The following is a 16,770-nucleotide window of genomic DNA, read 5'->3' on the forward strand; positions in this document are numbered from 1 at the left end:
ATTTCACATATCACAATCTCTCCTTTGAAACCATATCCCTGCATCCTAGCAATACCCAATCTCCTCTATCATATCAATACATGCCACAATATTTGAAACTTACATTGCCCTCGTAATAATCACAAAAAACGTCCATTTATTTAATTTACCACAGAGAAACGGCAGTAAATCACGAAATGATTCCCTGATAGCACACGACCTATTCCCATCGCTCTTAGTCGGTTTTTATTTTTTCGCTAAACAGGCTAAATTGAACCCATCTCCATGCTAGTGAAGTGGCTTTTTCACGTTGGCTCGCGCCGTCATCATTAGTGCAACGAAATTCCTGCATCACCCGAGAGAACACAGGTATCGCACCTCTAGTCCGTGCCGTCTCTCCTGCTGCGCATGCGTGCGCGAGCAGTTTCTTCCCAAAGCACCGGCGCAGTCAACTGATGGTTACTCGCCCTATGAAAAGCATGATTCTGAAGTAATCTGAAGTGTGTTCGTTTTAGGGTTGAGTCACGTTGGCACTCGGTGTTTGATTGCATACCTACAGCCTGTACCGTTTAGTCCCAAAGCATCTACAATTGGGTTTCTGCAGTTTAGCTTCGCCAGAGACGTTACAATTCACCAGGAAAAAATTACAATGAAAACCAAAGAAGATGTCTTCCAGCAGACTTCAGGAAAGGTGAGTAACGTCCTTTACTTCTTTAGTCGTCAGTGTGTGAAGTAAAAGACATCTCGTTTTTAGGGTGGCCAACCGTCCCGCATTTTAAAGTTTTCCTGTCCAGCTGCTTGCACAGCCGCACTGTGGGACGCCGAGGATTGACCCTCAGTTTGGATCCCCGCCACTTTTACCTTCTCAGAGACCAGCCACTGTCACTCTTTCTACTCTTTATAAAATGTACACGATGCACCTTTCTAGTTGTTGGGAGGGAGGAGATGTATGTAGTACAAGAGGGGTCCAGAACAATACAGCTTCAAGGATACGTTCTTTCTATTGAGATTAAAATCCAGTCAGCTGCTTTTAAACCGCCATGAATCTGTTAATGAATAGCGTGCCAGGGACCTGTCATGAGAGTATGCCATTGGTGTTTATTCCATTAAGCCTATTTCAAATTGCTGACATAGTATCAGCTCGGTGGATATTGGTACATGGAGAGTATGATTTGCCCAGGATCAAACAGTTTAGTAGATCCGAGAATGCTGCAAGCACAGTGTTGCCCAAAAGGGTATGCATTTGCCATCATATTCTAATTTGGTGACTATAACGTGGGCACTTCTCCCCTTCCCAGGTAATTTCCGGTCCATTTTTTTTAACCATACCTGTGCCAGCAACTTTTAGAGGTATTCTAAATACTCCCATTCTTGCCAAAAGGGAGCAAAGGAAAAAGTTAAAAACCCGATTGCCCAAAAGCACACATTTTGGCCAAACGGGAATATGGGATAAAAAAATATATGTCTCTGTGTTTTATGTTTCCAATTAGTCCAATAGACCACATCTGGGGTAGCAGTGATTCTGATGGCAAGGCCAATAGGCTGCCCTTCACAGAAGAGTGTCAAAGTGTTGTGTGCCCGGCCCAGGTTTAGAAAACAGTGTTTATTCCCAGCATAGTTCGCTGCAGTGGTAAAGTTGAGGTTAGATGTCAAGTACCCTAGTTCCATTGCTTGACTCTACCTACTTTTCTGTTATGTGGATTTGTAGAGCGCCACTAATCACCAGTGAGAGTATCCAGGTTCTTGAGCAAGTGAGCAGGCATTTAGTCTCCGCTGAGTTATTCGAAGCTTCAGGTCTTCAGCTTCTTGCGGAACTCAAGAAGTGAGTGGTGGGGGAGGTTGTTCCATGTTTTGAGTGCGATGTAGGAGAACGAGCAACCTCTTGCCCTATTTTGTGAATGCAGGGGTTGTGTTCGAGCAAGAGTGAGGTAGAGCGTAGGTGTCTGTCAGCTTGTGAAAAGATATAAGGCTGTTGAGGTATGTTGGTCAGTGTCGTGTAGCGCTATGTATGTATCAGTGAGGAGTTTGAATTTGCTGCATTTGTGAATGGGGAGTCAATTGAGCTCTTTGAAGTGCACTTTGATGTGGGTGCAGTGTAGGAGGGCGAGTATGAGTCTAGTGGCAGCGCTCGGGATGATTTAGAGTCTTTGTAGGAGTTGCTTGGAGAATCCGGTGTAGAGTGCGTTGCCGTAGTCGAGCCTGCTTGTGATGTGTTCTTAGGTGACAGTCCTCCTGATATTCTGCGGCAGCCACTTGAAGATCTTGCGTACGATGTAGAAACCGGAGGGGATTACTGCGTTGACTTTCACCGTCATGCAGAGTTTGTTGTTTAGGATGGTTCCTAGGCTTCTTGTGTAGTCTTTGGGTGCTGGTGCTTGTTCCCATGGCTACCGGGTGGAGTCCCATGGGGAGGTCTTGTTTCCATAGATCTGCATTTCTGTCTTATCAGGTAGTTTGTTCTCATGCAGTCTGATACCGTGGTCATACAGTTTGTGAAGTTGGTTCTGGAGATGGTTGTCTTATCCTTCAGGGAGAGGATGAGTTGGGTGTCATCGGCATTTTAGATGATGGCGATGCCTTGAGCACTGATGACATTGGCTTGCGGAGTCATGTAGATGTTGAAGAGGGTGGTGCTGAGGGATGATCCATGGGGCCCTCGGCAGGTGGGTCTTTTGGACACTGATGTGAATTGTGACATTCTGACTCTTAAGGTTCTTCCTGTGAGGAAGGAGCAGATCCATTACAGTGCGGGCCCTTGCATGCCTGTGTCGGGAAGTCTTCTGAGTGTTGATGTTGAAGGCTGCAGACAGATCGAGTAGGATGAGGGCTGCTGTTTCTCTGTGGTCCAGGATGGTCCTGCTGTTATCGGTGGCTGTGGTGAGCAGTGTTTCGGTGCTGTGGTTCTTTCTCCAACCTGATTGGGTGTTGTCCTGTAGGTGGTGAATCTCGAGGTGGGTTGAGAGTTGCTTGTTGATGGCCTTTTTCATCACTTTGGCTGGGTACAGCAGCAGGGATATTGGACAGTAGATGCACACTTGAATCAGGCCGGCTGATTTTTATTTTTTTTGGCAGGGATTTGACTTCTGCATGTTTCCAGTCATCAGAGAATATGCCGGATGTGATGAAGGTGTTGTTGAGGTGGTAGAGGGCAGGGTTGATGGGTGACTTTCCCAGGTTGTACATGTGGTGGAAGCATGTGTCATTATCCCTGAGTGGATAATAATCATGATTGTCGCAGGGTCGTCATTGGAGGGGGGGGGAGTCCATTCGGTCACATGTTTGTCTCGGGTGGTGGTGGGTAGATTGGCAATTAGGTTGTTTCAGAGGAGGTGGAGATGCTGTTGACTGTTGCGGAAGGTGTTGTGAATCCTTTATTTTCAAGAATATCACTTTGCTGCTGTTGGAGCTTTGTTCGATGCGTTTGGATATGCACATTTGTTAGTTTCTTTAGTTCTGGTGGTGGTAGCTGGATCTGTTGGAGGTTTCATGGCGGGTTCTCCATTTCCTTTCTAGATGTTTACAGTGTTATTTTGATTCTCGGAGGTCCTTTGTGTACCAGCTGGCTTTCTTGTTGTATCTTCTTTGCTTTTTAGGTTTGATAGGTGCGAGGGAGTCTACTAAGTTCCTGATCCGTTTGTTGAAGTTTGTAATGTCATTGCTGAGGTCATTCGTGGGGTTCAGTTGATCCATTATAAGGGCACTGAGCCAGTCTGTTTCAGAGATTTTGCATCTGTTGTGGCTGGGTATGCTGGTGTTTGTGGGTATGTTGACTTACAATGTGTTGATCTGGAAGTGGATAATGGAGTGGTCGCTCCATGTGAGTGTCATGATGAAGTTGTATTTGATGCTGCTGCTAGTGGGGAAGATGTCCTGCAGTGTGTGTGGACCCTGGGATGAGCCGGGTGCGACTGATGTTGCCTAGGCTTTTGAGGAGTGCTGTGGAGAAGAGGTCTGTTCTGTCTCCCAGGTGGAAGTTGAGTGTGCTGAGCAGTATGTAAGTTCTGGAGTTGATGGTGAGTGGGGTGACAAAATCTGTGATCAGGTTGGTGAAGGTGGCTCATGGTCCTGGTGTGTAGACGAGGGTTCAGTTCAGGGTGAAGTTAGCAGACATTTGTAGTTTGAAGTGCAGGTGTTCCATGAATGGGGTGTCTTTTTCTGCTGTGTCGAGCACTTGCTGGATTCCTTACAGATAATTGAGAGTCCTCCTCCAGAATTGTGGTTGAGGTCCCATCATGTGATCTTGATGCCGATGGGATTTCTGAGGTAATGTCGGGTGCCTATTTGGAATTGGGGCAGGTTTCCTTAATGATGTGGAGGTCTGGTGCGTCACTGCTCGTTGGGTCCCAAATTTTGGTCCGGTGTTTGCTGAGTGATCATGTGTGGAGTAGCGTGCATGCTAGTGAGTGTTGTGGTGTGCGTTTGCTGCTGTGTTGTGGGGCTTGATTTGTTTATTGGGTGGAGTATGTGAGGCTGCAGGAGAACAGGCAGTTGGTGCAGGTGATGGCTCCTGCGAGGTGAGCAGCGTCCCGGGTTGAGTGACCGAAGGAGGGCTTCAGAGTATTGCTGGGTGGGGGGGTTGGACCAGAGGTACTGGCGCTGGGGCTGGTCCAAGCGCATATAGGCTTGCCTTTGGTGTGCTTGCTACACAACTTTAAGTAGGTCCAGGGAGGGGGAGGAGCACAGGTGCGGAGCATCAGCAGTGGGAAGAAGAGACAGAAGGCGGTAAAATGCACAAGAGGAGCAAGTGGGGCTGCGGGGGGTGTGATAGAGGATGTAGAAACAACAGAATACACAAAGAGAAAAGGCACAAAAGAGAAATGCACAAAAGTGAAAAGGTACAAAAGAGAGTGTGCAAAAGCGAAAAGAAAACTGGCTCAAAGAGAAAAGGCCAGAGAGTGGAGAGAAAGTGGCAACCAGATAGAAAGAGAGATAGCAGATGGGTGAGAGGAGAGGAACAGCTTGGGTGAGAGCAGAGGGAGTGAAGCGGGAGCCTCGAGGCAAGGAGCGGGTTCTGAAAGGGCATAGGACTAGTCAGAGGGCCAGTCACAGGCAAGTGGGTGATAGGCTTGGCCTAGGCACCTGGACTAGGTTCTGTATCAGTTGGGGGTTACTGGGTAGTTATCCTGATAGATACTATATTTACCATTGCTGTCTCAAAGCTTGAGTCTATATCATTCTATTTGGATATAGGAGTTGTTCATTTTCCTAAACTTTTCTCTCGAAAGTTGCAATACGGCTGTTCTGTTCATTCATAAAGTGACTGAGTAATAAAGATGACTTTAAATCTTGTTTTTAACTTGCCACATTTGCTGTGCATTAGAAAACAGAGGTCAAGTGTCAGCTTATGTCTTCTTACACATTTCTGCTTATTTTATCTTGTAGATTTGCATTCACTTTTCTCTCTCTGTCTACAAAGTTAGAGGATTTTGTAAAGTGTACAGTCTGACAATCCTGCTGGGCACACAACATGTACATAGCTTGTAAATTAACTGTACAAGTATTTTAAAATGTATTTCAATAGTTAGGAAAGCACTTTTTTTGTCATTCTAAAGTGAGATGGAAACAAATATTTTAATAGGATTAAAACACATCGGAATGCTTTACTTGGTGATGTAAAATTGATAAATATTTCTTCAAGCTTCATGTCTGTGGGAAAGCTTGTGGTCAATGGAAAATGTCAGTCTGGAAATGGCAGTATGCTGCCACATGATCCTCAAGTAAAACATTTTTTTTAAGTGAGAGTTTTTCAATGTGTACTGGGAAACATTTCTGCACCCACTTTTATGACAATGCTATTAGTGAGCTAAGAGGCAGGTCAAGGGTCATGTGTACCCTATTGGGCAGATTTGTATCTGTCAGAGTCTGACTGGGGAAGGACGGACACCACGACAAGGGGTACTCGAATAATCCTTGTTATATTGTCAGTTAAGTCTATTTCAACATCAAGAGAGCAGAGATGCACACAGTTCGATACACAATCCGATAGGTGCGGTTCCCTTCCCGACTTGGGCTCCTGCTTCTCGAATCCCCGTCTCGGCTCTCCCTCGGGCTCTTCTCGGGTCTGGTTTGGCTCGGAAAAGAAAGAGACAAACAGCCGGGTTACTGGCTGGTCCGGGGTCAAGACATGGGAGGGGGTAAGGGAGTGAGGGGTCACCAGGGTTCCACCACCTTCGTAGACTTAGGTCGTTACATCAAAGTGACACAGGGAACGTAACACGGCCCGTGAACACCCTCGTCCTACCCCGTCCCACCCCGTGAACTGAATAGCCCTTGGAAACGCCCTCGTACCTTGTGAAGCCACACTTCTCCCTTGGAAGTGTGGCAGGGCGGCTCGTGGGACCGTTGGCCTCCTGGCTTGTCGAGTCTCTGCTCCGGCAACCCCTGCAGTGGCATGTTGGTCCTTCCGTCTTCTTCTTCTTTGGCGTTCTCCTCCTCGTGGCTCGGCTGCTCACCTGGAGATTTTGCGTCGGCGGATGAGAACGGGGCTTCCTTAAACGCCCCTAGTGCCCACAATTGGTTCAGGTCCAATGACGCTCTCCTTCCCGATTGGTGGGCCGTCAGGGAACTTCCCCCCGACGTCAAGGAAGGCAGGTCCAGTGACGGGGTCAATGAAGGCAGAGCCGAGGACATCCAGGAAACGTCCAAGGGGTCCTGCGAACGGGGCGGAAATGGACAAACGTTAACAGAGACATCGCGTCCGTCCGCGACAGGGACCATGTCCTCGTGACACATCCCACCCCCACGATTGACCCGATCGGGGGAAAGAGGAAAGCGGGAGAGAAAGTCAACATTCCCCTGCTGAGAACCCTTTCGATGCCTGACGTCAATTTGAAAAGGCTGCAACGCCAAGAACCAGTGCAGGATTCGTTCATTGTTCCCCCGGTTACGTTGAAGCCAGGTCAAGGGGGCATGATCGGTATACAATACAAAGGGGCGCCCCTCGAGGTACTACCTCAGCTTTTCCACCCCCCACCGAACAGCTAGGCACTCCTTTTCAATCGTTGAATAAGCCTGCTCCCTAGGAAACAGTTTTCGGCTGATAAAGAGCACAGGCCTCTCAGCACCATGTTCGTCTTCCTGGGAAAGGACAGCCCCAATGCCAACCCCAGAAGCATCTGTCTGCAGAATGAAAGGCTTAAGGAAATCAGGGGAAACGAGGACAGTGGAAGAGGTCAGGGCGTCTTTCAAAGCCTGGAATGCCGAGGTGAGCATGACAGAAGGGGTCGGTAGAGAGGAGGACTTAACAGCTTTACCAAGGAGGTCAGTGAGAGGACCCGCTAGATTAGCAAACTGAGGGATAAACCGGCGGTAATACCCCACCAACCCCAAGAAAGCCCGGAGCTCTTTTTTTGTGGACGGATATGGCAAGGCCTTGATAGCCTCGAGTTTCTCAATCTGAGGTTTGATCTGACCATCCCCTAGAAGATAACCCAGATACCTGACTTGTTGAAAAGCAACTCGAGATTTTTTTGCATTGATGTGCAAATTGGCTTCTTTCAGACTTGACAATATGTTTCCCAGATGTACTAGGTGGTCGTCCCAGGTCTTACTAAACACGACTATATCGTCTAGATAAGCCGATGCATATGACAAGTGAGGTGCCAATAGTGTATCCATGACTCTCTGAAACGTTGCAGGTGCCCCGTGCAACCCAAAGGGTAGTACCGTAAAGTGGAAATGCCCAGAGGGGGTCGAGAAGGCTGTTTTTTCCCTATCCTTCATTGCAAGGGGTATCTGCCAATATCCCTTGGTGAGGTCGATGGTGGTAATGTAACGGGCGTCACCAAGGCGTTCCAGGAGTTCATCAACTCTAGGTAAGGGATAGGCATCCTGTTTAGACACCCTGTTAACGGCCCTAAAGTCGATACAAAACCGAATGCTACCATCAGGTTTTGGCACTAAAACCACCGGTGAACACCAGTTGCTGTGGGAAGGAACTATGATCCCGGACTTTAACATGTTTTGTACCTCTGTCTGAAAGGCCTGACGTCTTGCCTCTGGGATCCGATATGGCTTCTGTTTTACCACTGTATTAGGTAGAGTGGGGATGAAGTATTCTGCCAAATGTGTGCGCCCTGGCTGGTCAGAGAACACTTCCGAATGTGACAAAAGAAGAGACCTAATTTCTTCTTGTTGTTTGGGAGATAGATCCTGGTTTATAGGAGTATCCCCAACAGTATGGTTTGTCTCTGTTACCGGTGAAACCACATTGACTGTTTGGGGAGGTTTACCTAGCCACTTTTTGAGAAGATTAATGTGATACATTTGAGATTTCCCTCTTCCCAACTGTACCAGATAGGTAGTGCGCCCTATTTTCCTAATGATTTTAAAGGGGCCCTGCCATTCCTTTTTCATTTTATGTGTCGAGGAAGGTAATAAAATCAGAACCCAATCCCCGACATCCAGTTCTCTCCACTTCTTACCGCGATCATAGAAGGTTTTCTGTTTGGCTTGGGCTCTGGCCAAATGATCGTGGGCAAGTGTTCTGAGTTTGTGTAATCTGGACTGTAGCTGACGTGTATAATCCAATAAGGCCTCAGCTTCCTGAGCTCCCTCGGCCTCCCAACTGTCTCTTGTAATTTCTAGCAGTGTCCTTGGAGGTCTCCCGAACAGTAGTTCAAAGGGAGAGGTCCCTAAGCTGGACTGTTTTTGACTACGTAGCACAAAGAGGGCAAGGGGGAGTAACTGGTCCCAGTTCTTCCCGTCCCTAGACAGGAGTTTTTTTAGGGTTAGCTTCAGGGAGCCGTTGTAACGCTCAACCAAACCATCCGTCTGGGGGTGATACACAGATGTTTTGATGTGTTTAATGTTTAACTGCACACATACCTGTTGCATCAAACGGGAAACAAAAGGGGTACCCTGGTCGGTAACAATTTCCCTAGGAAAACCCATACGAGAGAACACCTCCACTAGCCTCTGGGCTATGGCTGCCGAAGTAGCTGCCTTAAGAGGAAAAGCCTCTGGATATCGCGTAGCATAGTCAACCAATACAAGGGCATACTGATGACCTCTAGACGACTTAGGCAACGGGCCGATCAAGTCCATCCCAACGCGGTCAAAGGGAACTCCTATAATGGGCATAGGAACCAAAGGGACCTGGGGAGGAGTGTAGGGATTCCGTTTTTGACAAATTCTACACTCCTGACAGTACTTTTGGACTTGAGCGTAAATTCCCGGCCAAAAAAAATGTCGCAGTATGGACTGTCCTGTTTTTTCTGCCCCTGAGTGACGTGCCAAAAGATGGGCATGCCCGAAAAACAATATCTGGTCACAAAAGTCGTTCGGGACCAACAGTTGGGGCTCTGCGTCAGCTTTCGCGAGTCTATACAGGAGGCAATTTTTCTCAATAAAAGTAGGGTAACTTTTAGTGGATGGATCTTGTCCGTCTCGTGCGACCTGCCATGCATTCGTGAGACTTGCATCATTTAACTGAGCAGTTCTAAAGTGCGTATCCCTGGCCCACGGTTCTGAAGCCAACAAGGAGTCATGGGGGAGAGATAGGTTTTGGAGGGTATCCAACAACAATGCATTAAAGGAGGGATTATCGGTTCCAATGATAATGGGCTCTGGTAATTTGGACATAACCCCTACAGTGACTTCCATGCCTTTCCCTGAGGGGGTGTACAGCGTGACTCTGGCTACAGGGTATTCCTTAATGTCCCCATGGACACACCGAATGTGGACCCGTTTCCCCGGGATGAGAGAAGAGGGATCCACAAGCTCCTCTCTTATAATGGAGTGTTTACAGCCGGAATCCAACAACGCTCTTATAGAGGCACCGTTAAGAGAAACCCTTACGTAGAAAGTGGTTCCTGTTTCTTGGGCGTATAATATGGACCTGGGGGCATAGCTCACATCCATGGGTTCGTCTTCTTTTTCTTTTTTTTTCCGACAGTACCGGGCTATATGACCCCATTCCCCGCATTCGAAACATTGAGGTCCGGTATTTGGCAATTCAGGTCGTTGGAACCGTATCTTTGGTGGTGGTTCCGGTACGGGTTTTTGGAGTTTCTTTTCAGGTTTGAGGGGAACTGTGATTTTGCTTGGTTTGTCAGGTTCCCTCATGTACGGCTTGCCTTGAGCCCGGGCATAGCAAGTGGCCATTTCTATGGCGTGCTCTAGCGTCAACCCCGCATGTTGTTTGAGCCACCTTTGAGTGCTATACGGAAGGGCTTCGATAAACTTTTCAAGATACACTTTGTTCATGATGGCATCGATGTTACCTTCCTGGGGTTTTAGCCATAGATCAGCAGCTTCCTTCAACTTAAAAAACAGAGTGTTAGGTAGATCCCCGGGAGACCCTCTTTCTTGGCGGAAACGTAGGCGATGAGTTTCTTCGTCTACCCCTAATCTGTCGAGGATATATTGTTTTACCACTGCGTATGCTGCGGTGCCGTCTCGATTCACCGTCTGGTAAGCTGCCTGAGCTTCCCCTATCAACAGCGGAGCCAGGTAAAAGGGCCATCTATCCCCAGGCCACGAACTAGCTCTCGCGGCCCTCTCAAAATCGAGAAAGAAAGCAAGGGGGTCTTCTCCGGGAGTGAATTTCTGCAGCGGTACTACCGTGCCTGGGGGCGGGACTGTAACCCTTCCTTGACCCAGAACAGTCATTAGTTGTGTTTGTCCTTCAGCAAATTTCAGTATATTTTCCGAGTGACTTTGGATGGCTTGGGAAAATGCAGCCCGGTCTGCCTCCATTTGGGTCAGTATGTTTTCCATTCTTTATCGGATGGCGTGATTCCCGTAGGCTCCTATCTGGCTTGCCACTTGTCAGAGTCTGACTGGGGAAGGACGGACACCACGACCTGGGGTACTCGAATAATCCTTGTTTTATTGTCAGTTAAGTCTATTTCAACATCAAGAGAGCAGAGATGCACACAGTTCGATACACAATCCGATAGGTGCGGTTCCCTTCCCGACTTGGGCTCCTGCTTCTCGAATCCCCGTCTCGGCTCTCCCTCGGGCTCTTCTCGGGTCTGGTTTGGCTCGGAAAAGAAAGAGACAAACAGCCGGGTTACTGGCTGGTCCGGGGTCAAGACATGGGAGGGGGTAAGGGAGTGAGGGGTCACCAGGGTTCCACCACCTTCGTAGACTTAGATCGTTACATCAAAGTGACACAGGGAACGTAACACGGCCCGTGAGCACCCTCGTCCTACCCCGTCCCACCCCGTGAACTGAATAGCCCTTGGAAACGCCCTCGTACCTTGTGAAGCCACACTTCTCCCTTGGAAGTGTGGCAGGGCGGCTCGTGGGACCGTTGGCCTCCTGGCTTGTCGAGTCTCTGCTCCGGCAACCCCTGCAGTGGCATGTTGGTCCTTCCGTCTTCTTCTTCTTTGGCGTTCTCCTCCTCGTGGCTCGGCTGCTCACCTGGAGATTTCGCGTCGGCGGATGAGAACGGGGCTTCCTTAAACGCCCCTAGTGCCCACGATTGGTTCAGGTCCAATGACGCTCTCCTTCCCGATTGGTGGACCGTCAGGGAACTTCCCCCCGACGTCAAGGAAGGCAGGTCCAGTGACCGGGTCAATGAAGGCAGAGCCGAGGACATCCAGGAAACGTTCAAGGGGTCCTGCGAACGGGGCGGAAATGGACAAACGTTAACAGAGACATCGCGTCCGTCCGCGACAGGGACCATGTCCTCGTGACAGTATCATACACAAAGCAAATGTTTATTAAATCAAGCAAAATAGGTTTTTGTACTGCCTGTGCTTTATCTTATTTGAGTATAAGGAGAACTTGCACTAGTGATATCTGTGCTGTGCTTGTTCTTTGAATGAGCGAAACATGCACTGTTCTGCCACTCTCTCTCTTTGTTCTCTTTTCTCTCTTCTCCCTGGTGTCTTTGTGTCTCTCTTCTTGCCTCTTTCTTTTCCTCTCTCTGACAAAATATGTTCTGTTTTATGTGATGTGTAGATATTGCCGCACTATCATATTTTCACTGACTGACAACTGTAATGTTTTCTTCCATGCACAGGTTACATTCCAGGATGTTGTTGCCTGTTTCTCTGAAGAGGAGTGGAAGTTGTTATACGAGTGGCAGAAGGAGCTGTATGCAAATGTGATGAAGGAAATTCACCAAGCCTTGGCCTCATTGGGTAACATTTCATAACATTTAACCCTTAAATGTTATATAACGAATGACAAGTCCACCCTAAATAATAATGTAAATTCATTGGTGTTGATCTAACCACATTTTGGAACGTTCAACATGCATTTATATATCTCCGTTCAAAAGATATATAATAAATGATGGCAAGTTTCAAAACTAAAGTTACTGTTAACTACAGCCCTCATATATATATAAATTAAATGTGTTTCACAGTGGCCAGCGAAACACATCCATGCTCTGCTTTCAGCAAGCAAGAGTATTTTCTGCTCTCGCTTCTGAAAGCAGAGCTGAGTTTGTTAAGGCTTGGCGGGAGTAAGCCATTGCAAACTCCAATGTCCCTGGGGTGGGCACCCCGGGACATTACTGGAGCTGGCTCTGGGGGGTGGTGATCTCCAGGGCCATTTAGGGCTCCTGGAGTGGGGCCGTGTGGCTCCCTTCCCTCGACTGCTTTAGGCCCCAGGGGCCCCATCCCCCAAGTTCTACCCCTTTAAAAAAAAAAAAAAAAAAAAAAGGGAGGGGGCACACGACCCCCCCCCCTCCACCTAATCCATTTAGGCTCCAGGGACCCCATCCCCTGGGACCCGACCCATAGTGTGGGTGCCCTGGTCCCACCCAGCGGTACCAAAGGGGATGATGGACAGAGCATTGTAGCAAATCAAACACTCACCCCCAGTCAACTGATCTGGGTTTAATCCATCATCATTCTTTAGCTCACTCCACCACCCCAGTTCAGACATGGCCCTATGCAAATCAGTCTGACCCTGTGCCTCATGGGAACAGTCCAGCCCGAACTGCCTAGCCATGTCTTTCCTGGACCGGAAACAAGCATCCTGGGACTGGTTTTTGGCTAATCAGCCGTCATCAGCCAGGCTAGCTTGAATCCAGTGGCAAAGTGAGCAAGGGACCCACGTCTGGGCATACCCTGCTAACTTAGGGCGAACAAAGCGATACTAAAGGGGATGATGGACGGAGCGTTGGAGAAAATCAAACACTCAACCCCAGTCAACTGATCTGGGTTTAATCCATCATCATTCTTTAGCTCACTCCACCACCCCAGTTCAGACATGGCCATATGCAAATCAGTCTGACCCTGTGCCTCATGGGAACAGTCCAGCCCGAACTGACAAGCTATGTCTTCCCTTGACCGGAAACAAGCATCCTGGGACCAGTTTCTGGCTAATCAGCCGTCATCAGCCAGGCTAACTTGAATCCAGTGGCAAGTGAGCAAGGGACCCACGTCTGGGCATACCCTGCCAACTTAGGGCGAACAAAGTGATATCAAAGGTGACCCACATTTAAAATATTGGTTACCGCGGGAGGATCCTCAATGCCCCCGCGGTCCCTGCCGGCTCCCCGCCTCCTGCAGGAGCAGGCATTGCTTGAGACCCAGGGAGCTACTAACATGCAGTTCCCTAGATCCTAAAAGGAATGTCTGTTTCCCTGCTCGCTTCACAATGAGCAGGGAAACAGACGCATGCATTGCTTTCAGCAAGCGAGAGCAATGGACCCCCTTAATTATTGTGTTTGTGCCCAAAGGAGGTGGCGTGCTCGGGGCTCCCCCCACTTTTTTTTCTTAGTCTTGGGATGGTGGTCCCTGGGGCTGTCGGGGGGACAGCATAGCCCCCCGCATATCTCTTGTGTCTAGACCCAGGGAGGTGGCGGTACCCAGGATTGCGGGAGGGCTTACACAGGCCCCCACATCTTTATTTACACATGTCCCCGGGACCTGGCCCAACCGGGGGACTATATTAAACAAATGGTGGGAGTCCACACTTAGTTTTTAGGTCTTGCTACCGAAGCAGCACCAGCTGCTCACGTAGCGAGACTTATTGTTGCCGGGTTGCTTAGCGAAGTGGGACAGGAGAGGTGCACAAGTGTGTAAACATATTGGAAACACATTGGAGACATGCGCTGTGAACGTGCGCTTCTGGAGACATGAGCTGTGAGTGTGTACGGCGGCATTACCAGCGTCTCTTCTCGTGCTCCCCCACGCTTTCACTTTCGCCAGCGAGGGCATCTGCACAGCCGATGTGCACGCTCACGGAGTTTTGTTGACTTGGGTTGCGTTTCTTTTCCACGAGCTCAGGCATAGCGAGAGAGAGCCGGGGGCCCATCAGTCAGTGGCTGTCTACGCGAGAGATCCCCCGGAAGTGAGCATCGACAGTCGGCATTTCCCCCGGGCACTCCAGTGACTCGGAGGCTCATGCAGAAGACATCGTCCCACACTTCTGGCAGGGCAGGCGGCACAGAGGACTGCAAGCAGGCGTAAAAATCAAGGCGGGTCCGCTAACTTCAGAGCGTATGAGACGGGTCCTGCCGTGGGCTGTATACAGTGAGGTTTGGCTGCCTGGCGCCTGCAGTGCGGTTGTGGTCTGTGGACTGTGAGGTGAGGTGGGGGTCTGTGGGAATCTGTTCGTCTTCAGCAGCTGTAGCACTGTCAGATCTTGGAAGACTCTTGAAAGGTTTCGGAGCTGGGGCCTTACGAAAATGTCTCAAGAGATCAAAATGTGTCCAAAGGCCCTGCGCTCCTTTCAGTTGACCAGTTATAAATGGTCAGTAGTACGCAATCAGATTAGCATTTGGTCTGGTTATAGACAGGCAAGCACACACGCACAAACACACACACGCTAGAGTGGTGAAATGTAATTTAGACCAATGAGACCATTTTCCCGAGACTGCATCGTCAAGAAATACTCTGGGCACCCATATATTCTTTTCAAATGTACCCCCATTCTCCCACCCAAACCTCATTGTGAAATTATGCGGGATTATGAGGCATCATCTTTGGGGACACTACTTACAGCAGCCACTTTAATGTGTGTAAATAAAAATTATGCAACTTGTATTAAGGCATGCCTCATCCACTCAAAATGCTGCATAAGCAGTTTCACCCACAGGTGCACATCATCAGTGTGAGATTATGTGGAACTGTAAGGCACTTTTGGAAATACCGCGTTCAGCAGCCCACTGTGATGTGTGTACATAAAAACGATACCACCTTATTTATCCAGGCTTAAACACACATAAATAGCGTTTTCCACAGGTCTGCACATCTCAGTAAATAAAGCCGACATGAGGAGGCCGCGATGTATTAAATTACATTTCCGCATATGGTGTGAAGATAAAGATCCCTGTCAGCAGGCCATATGGCCGCAGATTATCTGACTGCAAAACACATTGTGTCCAAGTCGCACGATCAGAGATCAGCGCGCTGTAATTCCATATGTAGTGCAAGACACTGCCTGGCTGTGCATGCAAACTGGGCACCGTCAGAGCTGTGCAAGTGAAGTCTTCACTTGCAGATTTCATACGTTTCACCTTTAGCGTAGCTCTAAATTCCCTAGTTTTCCTTTGATCGTGCAAAGGTTTCTATTTAAAAAGAGCATTTTCATCCTAATAAAGCCCAGTTTAGCAAACATTCTGTCTGTGTGATCAACAGCTGTTTGTATGTTTGCATCATAGTTCCAGCCTGGAGCATTTTCTGTGCAACTTTACTTTTTGCAGAGCTTTTCTATGGACAGCTATTTTTAACGTTAAATACGGACAGATACAGCATACCCATTATATTTTGACAGATAACATTTCCATCCTGTATTTGTAAGACCACCCCCTGGTAGTGGGAAATAGATTTCAATTTGTAGCAGAATTTGTTTGACATATCATAAACCTTTCCTTTTTATGCGTTCACTGCTAGATGGGATTATTCCTTGGGCAGAATTGTGGGTAACTGATGTTATTGTTACCCAGTTTATCATCTTTGTAAACATGAAGAACAAAGTTGTGTTTGAATCTGTAAACTGTATGTGGCACACAGATGTCAGTAGCGAGCACCTGTGTTTGCCACAGTGATAACATTATCTTTATATTATATCACGTGACGTGGTCATCACGGTGTTCTAGGGAGCGTGCACACGACCTAGTTCCATGGAGCGTGCCCTAAATATCGTGCAAGAGACTATACCCATCACATTGCTCTAGAGAGCTCACCATCATATTATTTAATGGGACATTCCCTGACTATTGTGCAAGATAGCACGTATATCACACTGTGCCATGGAATATTGCCATGCTCTTGTACACGTGCAAGGTACTATTCCAATAACATTCTGCAGGGAAGCATGCACATCACATTGCACCATGACCTATGCCCAGGAGATTATGCTGCACACTATGCCCAACTCATCATCACATTGCACCATGAACTTTACCCTGTCCATTAAATTGCACAATGGAATAGTGCCATATTTTATGCATGTGCAAAGCACTATTCGAATCATAACATTGTGGGGTGCACGGACACCTCATTGCACCATGAACTGTGCATGATGCTAGTATGTGCAGCCTAGACCAGTGCATGCTACTAGTATGTGCAGCCTATACCAGTGCATGCTTGCACCACAGATGAAGTGTGTGGGCTCCTGCTCAGGGTCGCTGCAAGGATTTTAGCCCTCTTTCTCTTCCCTACAAGGTCATATATGTAAGGTCATATATTAGAATATGGCACCTCCTAGTGGCTATTTGTGATGTCACCGTAAGGCAATTGCCTACAGTGACCTTAATGTAGCCATGTGCCTGATGTATGCACGTGCGTGTTCACGCGTGTATAGGTTATAGCTGGTTGACGGTAACAACGTAACATACAGTAGTTGGTGCAGACTCCCGTGATCAGACGTCTGACCTTTCAA

The 16,770-nt window shown here is 48.2% G+C and overlaps 1 protein-coding gene across 2 annotated transcripts in view; it reads left to right on the forward strand.

Annotated features, from left to right (window-relative positions):
• The first annotated feature begins 426 nt into the window (after positions 1–426).
• The window catches only part of LOC144818755 (uncharacterized), a 285,822-nt gene continuing 269,478 nt past the window's right edge, over positions 427–16,770 (forward strand). For both annotated transcript variants that reach the window (XM_078676471.1, XM_078676472.1), the window contains exons 1-2: positions 427–670; positions 11,951–12,071. In XM_078676471.1, the coding sequence (XP_078532597.1) occupies positions 629–670; positions 11,951–12,071 (163 nt within the window). In that variant the 5' untranslated portion in view covers positions 427–628. The remainder of the gene's footprint in view (positions 671–11,950; positions 12,072–16,770) is intronic.

The sequence above is a fragment of the Lissotriton helveticus genome, chromosome 2_1 (assembly GCF_964261635.1).
Source record: "Lissotriton helveticus chromosome 2_1, aLisHel1.1, whole genome shotgun sequence".
In the NCBI taxonomy this organism is placed as follows: domain Eukaryota; kingdom Metazoa; phylum Chordata; class Amphibia; order Caudata; family Salamandridae; genus Lissotriton; species Lissotriton helveticus.